Genomic DNA, 6,009 nt, shown 5'->3' on the forward strand with positions numbered 1-6,009 from the left:
CACTTTCACTCTTAAGAGCTCTTAGGAGTTCCTCACCCCAAAGATCAGGCACATCTCAGAGCATAAGTTACTACCTGCTAATTTGCCACTTTGCACCTTCCCACAAATGTTATACCTTGAGGCAGGAAAATACAGAACTATTATTCTTTCCTCTCAGCTCCCTAAATGAATTCAGTGAGAACTGATCCCTACCTCCCTAGGATAACTCAACCAGGTTTGTTTATATAGTGTCTGTCTGTGAAGGGCAGGAGAACCCTTAGGTATGCCTAACTCTGAAAGCAGGAGAAGGAGGGCACCAAGGAATAGGAGATAGATTGGGGGGAAGGAGGGAGATGAGTAGAAGGAACACAGTGACTAAATTGCAAAGTCTGGATCCTGGGGACAGCTATACTGTGAGACTGACTCACCGCTGAAGAGGCAGAACTGCTGAGGGGATTGCACTCTTCATTATGCGCTCTGGTAACTGACTAACAACAAACTGGCGCCCCCAAACTACACGTGTAGGAGGAAGCGGGCAAAGGCTATCCTGAAGTAGCAGAAACAATGAACTCTTTTTCCTCCTTCTTCCTTCTCCACTCTCATGAGAGGCTTGTCACTCTGCACCTTGCTGCGTACCCTGAGCTCACCAGATTTCAGTGCATCATCCCTGTCGGGGAACTCCTCTCTCTGATCTCTGGAGGGTTAGAGAGAAACAGGGCATATCTCAGCTCTACCAAGAGCTGCCCGTCCTTTGCCCCTTGCCGGGGAACTGACTTGAGAGAATGGCTTTCACAGATTGTTTGAAACTGACAAAAATGGGGCACTTCTTGTCCCTAAGCACATACGCCTGCCTGGGGTGTCCCTCAGCCTGGGTCTCTGCTTTGAGAGTGGGAGGCGTTAAGTGTCACAGCCATGCATTCCTTCCCAACACGCTCAACTAACAACAAAACCAGAAGGAAGATGTTGCTTTTATCTTTTTTTCCCTCCTTACCTGAATTCCGTGACCAGGTTAGGCTGCAACCTGTAGAAAGCAGCGGAGAGAGTGACCAGGCACCCGGGCTTGTAACTCCCGTTCTCGCACTCCAGATAAGGCGGGGACCAGTTGACATGGCTCTTGTCCCCGCTAAGCCCGTCCCTGCGCCGCCAGCTATGGCCCAGGCCCAGGGGCCCCTGATTGGAGCCGCGGCGGTGTAATGGGTCCTCCACTTGCGCCAGAGGCCGTGGAACCACTCGGTCTCCAGCGCGGCGTTGGCCAGGTGGTGTGCCGAGGAGGACAGGTCCTGGAGAAGTATGCGACTCTCCTCACGTGTGGCCTGGAGGAAGGCCCGTGGGGCCGGTGCGGACAGCGACTCCGTGCTGAAGGTGATGGCCGCCCGGGAGATGCTGGGCTCACACTCCAGGAGGCTCCGCACTAGTGCCCGGTACCACTCCAGGTCATCCTGAAAGTTCTGTTCCCGCGACTTATTGCTGTGCAGCATCATGTTGAGGAAGTTGGTGGCGTGTGTCAGCGTGTCCAGCGCCCCGTGCAAGGAGGGATGGGAGCTGGCTAGGGCAGGCGACTTTCCCGGCAGGCCCGCCAACTTGTGGCGACTGGAGCAGTTGGCTCGCTTCAGCTGGTGGGAGTTCCCGGTGTAGAGGTAAGAGGCCACGTCCATGGGCACCTCCTCGGCGTGTTTCTGTGCCAAGATGGTGCCGTCGGTGGAGCGGCTCCAGGGAGCTGAGGCGTCCGAGGCAGAGGCTCGAGCCCACTGTTGGGAGTGCTGCTTCGCCCTCAGGGTGCTCTCTCGAGGGGAATCCAGCCGACCCGGAGGGTCGCGGCTAGCGCCAACAACTCCCAATCGCAGATGAACGAGCAGGAAGCAGAAGAGTAAGGGGTAAGCCATGGCTCCCATCTGCCTCGCAGAGCGGAGAGGAGGTAATGGGAAGAGTCACTTTTAAAATTTTGGTCGTCAGTCTATCAACAGTACGACTTTTACTAGGGGTCTTGCCCCTGCTCCAGATGGCACCTAGTCCAAAAGGACTTTAACGTAAAAATGTTACAAAATACGCCTGGTTGTCTAAGCTACCGTCACAGGAAATCAAATCACCTGTGGCAATGCTGGCAATGGGTCCGCTCGGGGTTACGCACCTCGCAGCCTTGAGCCGAAAAGGTTACATCCCCTCTCGCTGCCGCCAGCTATAGTTAGCCTGCTTACGTCTTTCTGCTCAGCAGCTTCCACCGCCGCTTTCATTGAGGTGTGTTCGAGAGCCGCTGCTGCTTGCCGCCGCCACTGCTTCCCGCCGCTGCTTGCCGCCGCCGCTGACGCCCTGCCGCCGCCACTGCTTGCCGCCGCCTCTGCTTGCCGCCGCTGCTTGCCGCCGCCGCTGCTTGCCACTGCCGCCGCTGCCCTGCAAAAATGGTCATTTTTGTTAATTACTATGATCATTTCAAAACACTGTCATATAAACCACTTGTATTAATTCAAATCAGGCAAGACTGTTAAACTCTATTAAGTTTTAAAAATCTAACAGAGCCACAGGCCTTTAATTTCTCCATTATGCAAGATAAGAGGAAATTGCCAATAATCCCCCCTGACTTGACAGAACAATCTCACAAGTTTAGGAACTTGTTTAAGGAATCCAGAGACATCAATTACAGCATTTTTACCCAGCATCCGAGTTACCTATTGCTGCATAGCAGATTACTCCCAAATCCAGTGGCTTAAAACAAACATTTAACAGCTCACACAGTTTCTGAAGGTCAAGAATCTGGGAGCTGCCAGCTGGGTGGTTCTGACTTAGTCCCTCATGTGGTAGCAGTCAGTCCATTGGTGGGGGCTGTAGGCATTCTAAGGTTTAACTAGGGTGCAGGACCTGCTTCCAAGATGGCTATCAGAAGACACTTGGATATAATAAGGCATCAGTTCCTCCCTGGTTGTTGGCAGGAGTTCTTTGCTACCTGGGCCTATTCATAGGTGGTTTCTGTCCTCAATGATAAGGCAACCAACTTCTCCCAAAGTAAGTTGAGAGAAAGGGCTTGAACACCTCCAAAACAGAAGCTCAGGTGTCATTTACAACTTAATCTCAGTAGTGTCAGGCCATCACTTCTACTGTAAACTATTAACCTCAGACCTGCAATGTGGAAGGGGATGACACAAGGGTGTGAATACCAGGCATCGGGAATCGTTGGGAGTCATTTTGGAGGTGAGCTGTTATACCAGTTGGTATGACCACCAAATAGAATTGTTTTTCTAGAGAGCTATTTTCATAGGAAAAGGCAATCATTTCTAGAGGTGTTCCAAAATGATGCCTGGGATGTGCAGAGCACTGCGTGGATGGTTATTAAAAACAGGACTCTGGTGAATGCTGTTGGTACCCCACTTTGCCTAGGCACTCACCATGCCCATATGCTGTTGGCTGGCTTCTCCCTGAGCGCCTGCAGGCTCTGCCTGAGACCTGCCCGTGAGGCAGGCTGAAAGTGCTCGAGCTTTAAGGCCCCTGCAGTAGCCCTCAACAGTGAGGAACCAGAGATTACATAAATATCTCAGCTTCATCAGCCCTTGACTGGGAAAACTTGGAGGTGGTTTTCACACAATCTACCAGAGTTCCCCACAGGACTGAACCCCAATTACCCACAGGGGTAATCTTATGGATGCACTCTGTGGTGGTTTCCATCACTCCCGTCTCACTGACCCATCCCCTACCTCCCAAATAAATTGCTTGCACTCACACCCTTATTTCAGGTGGGCTTCTGGAGCATGAAAATTAATAAAGGAAAATCTCACTCAAATGGAGTAGGGAGGCCAGAAAAGGGAGATCTCAGGCAGTACCACTCCAGGTCCGTTTCAGGAAGAACTGTCAATTAGAGACCCCGACAGAAGAATCAACAGGAAAAAATCATCAATCACAGACCCCAACAAGAAGAGCTGTACATTGCATCTCCCACAGGAAATCCACTACCCCAGCAACTCAGCCAATGAGAAGCCGTCTTCACTCTGAATTTTCACTTTTCTCCAACGTACTTTGCTTCAAAACAACCCCTCCCAACTACCTCCTTTTTCTCTGTAAAATAACAGTTCCTGTTTTTTTGTTGGACTTGACCATGGTTTTTGCTGTGACTTGTTGTCTCGAATTGTGAGTCTCTGCTATTTAGGAATAAACTCATTTTTTGGTCAAGTAAGTTGGCTGTTTTATTTTTAAAGTCAACAGGGTCAAGCCACCTGAGAGAAAGTTCCCACTTTCAACATAATCTTTTCAAGATCCTCCTACTGGCCCACTCTTGCAGCTCCGCCCACTGGGTGAAGTCCCGCCTCTTCCTCCCGGGTCTCAGGCTCCCCGAGAGAAGAGCTTCTCTTCTTCGCCGTTCTCCCACGCCTAGAAAAAGTTTTACCTTGCTTTACGGGAGGGGAGTTCCTCGGGGGAGATGGCCGCGCTGGTTGCCCGTAAGAAGCGGTATGAACGTACGCGGCCATCTTACCTCACTGCTTGCGCTGCTGGAGACAAAGCTCAACTGCCGGGTCAGGGAGCTGCTCTGTTGGTCACAGGAGGTATGGGCTTCTGAGATGCTAAAAGCAGCAGTGACATCTGTGTTTAGGGACTCAGGAACACTTGCTTCTCCCTGTTCTAAATGGTCCAATCGCCTAACAAAGGCCGAATCATCCGCTGCACGGCACAGGCGTAATCATGGCCGCCCCCAGCAAGCGGCTGACAAGAGGGCGCGGCCATCGTACCTGCCATTAACGCTCCGGAACCCAGAATCCCGTTCTCTGGGAGGTTGCCAGGCGGCGGCAGCCAGCCTCCAAGTCGCGACTGAGTCTGCGCACGGTCACTCGGGATGGGAAGAGAGAAGAGCTTGTACTGTGGTGAGGCGGCGGGGTGCCACAACCCATTTCAGGTAATGGGCGCGGGTGCAGGGAAAATGGGAAAGGTCCCTGTGAGAAACAGTCAAAAATCGGGACCCTTGCAATAGTGAGCAGACGACTACGGTGGCCCGACTGTGTCAGTCGTGGGTGCCCGTAAGGGTCAGAGACTGAGGGGACTGGAGGGTTAAGTGATTGGGCGTGTGAGCCTCCTTGGGGAGTCTGTGGTGGCGGATTTGTGGGAGTCAGTGGCAGTGTCTGAAGAAAATGGGTTGGGAGTTCTGCGGGAATCAATAAATGAGAGTTTTTGATTGACAAGAGTGCGTGGGGGTCAATTTATAGTGGTCTTACGGGATCTGAGGCCAGGTGGGTTTCCTCAAAGACACTGATTTGAATGGCGTTGCGGCTCAGTGATCAGAATACTGAGGGAGTCAGTGATCGGAAGTTCTAAATAACGTTGGGTACCTGGAACTGGTGATTGTGGAAACTCTGAGGTTCAGTGATGAGGGTGGTCAATGAGGATCAATGTTTGGAGAAATACTTTTAGGCTAATAGTGATTGAGACTTCCTTTGGCTCATCGATGGGGGATCTGAGGGTATCAGTGACGGGACCTTTGTAGATAGGGTATGTGGAATAGACGGATCAATGAGGGTATCAGTGACTGAGACTGTCATAATTTTCAGGGGAGGTGGGACAGTGGGAATCACTGATTGATCCCCAGTCATTGGGCTATCATTGGAGATCAGTGTGGGTTCCCCAACTGGGATCTGTGTTATTCACCGTTCTGCAATCAGAACGAATCAGTGACCTTTGTAGTCACTGACTAGTGGTCTTTGACGGTCATATTTGGACATATGGGGATATCATAGCTATAAGGACGCCCGGGAGCTGTAGATTGGAGACACCAGGTGTGTCTACGATTAGGAGGCTTAAAGGGAGTTGGTGTTGAGGCTTGTAAAGTGCAGAGGAAGGCAGTGGGAGAGTCAAGGATTTGAGGCTGCAACCTTGCACAGTGGGAACACACTTCACCCATAGGACATACCCCATCTGATGAGCAGCCAGTTCCCTCCTGTTCCTCAGGGCCAAAGCCTACCTCGGAACTCTTTTGGAAACCTCCCTGCCCCTTTTTGTATTGTTTCTCACATTAATGAAAGTGCTTTGAAAGGATTAAGCGTTCAACTTCTGTAAAAT

The 6,009-nt window shown here is 51.4% G+C and overlaps 1 protein-coding gene across 1 annotated transcript in view; it reads right to left on the reverse strand.

Annotated features, from left to right (window-relative positions):
• The window catches only part of LOC135322099 (metabotropic glycine receptor-like), a 38,978-nt gene extending 37,107 nt beyond the window's left edge, over window positions 1–1,871 (reverse strand). Inside the window, exon 1 of the mRNA XM_064489644.1 lies at window positions 971–1,871. Coding sequence (XP_064345714.1) covers window positions 971–1,871 — 901 coding nt within the window. The remainder of the gene's footprint in view (window positions 1–970) is intronic.
• Between the last annotated feature and the right edge of the window lie 4,138 nt (window positions 1,872–6,009).

This window comes from Camelus dromedarius, chromosome 9 (assembly GCF_036321535.1).
Source record: "Camelus dromedarius isolate mCamDro1 chromosome 9, mCamDro1.pat, whole genome shotgun sequence".
NCBI classification, from domain to species: domain Eukaryota; kingdom Metazoa; phylum Chordata; class Mammalia; order Artiodactyla; family Camelidae; genus Camelus; species Camelus dromedarius.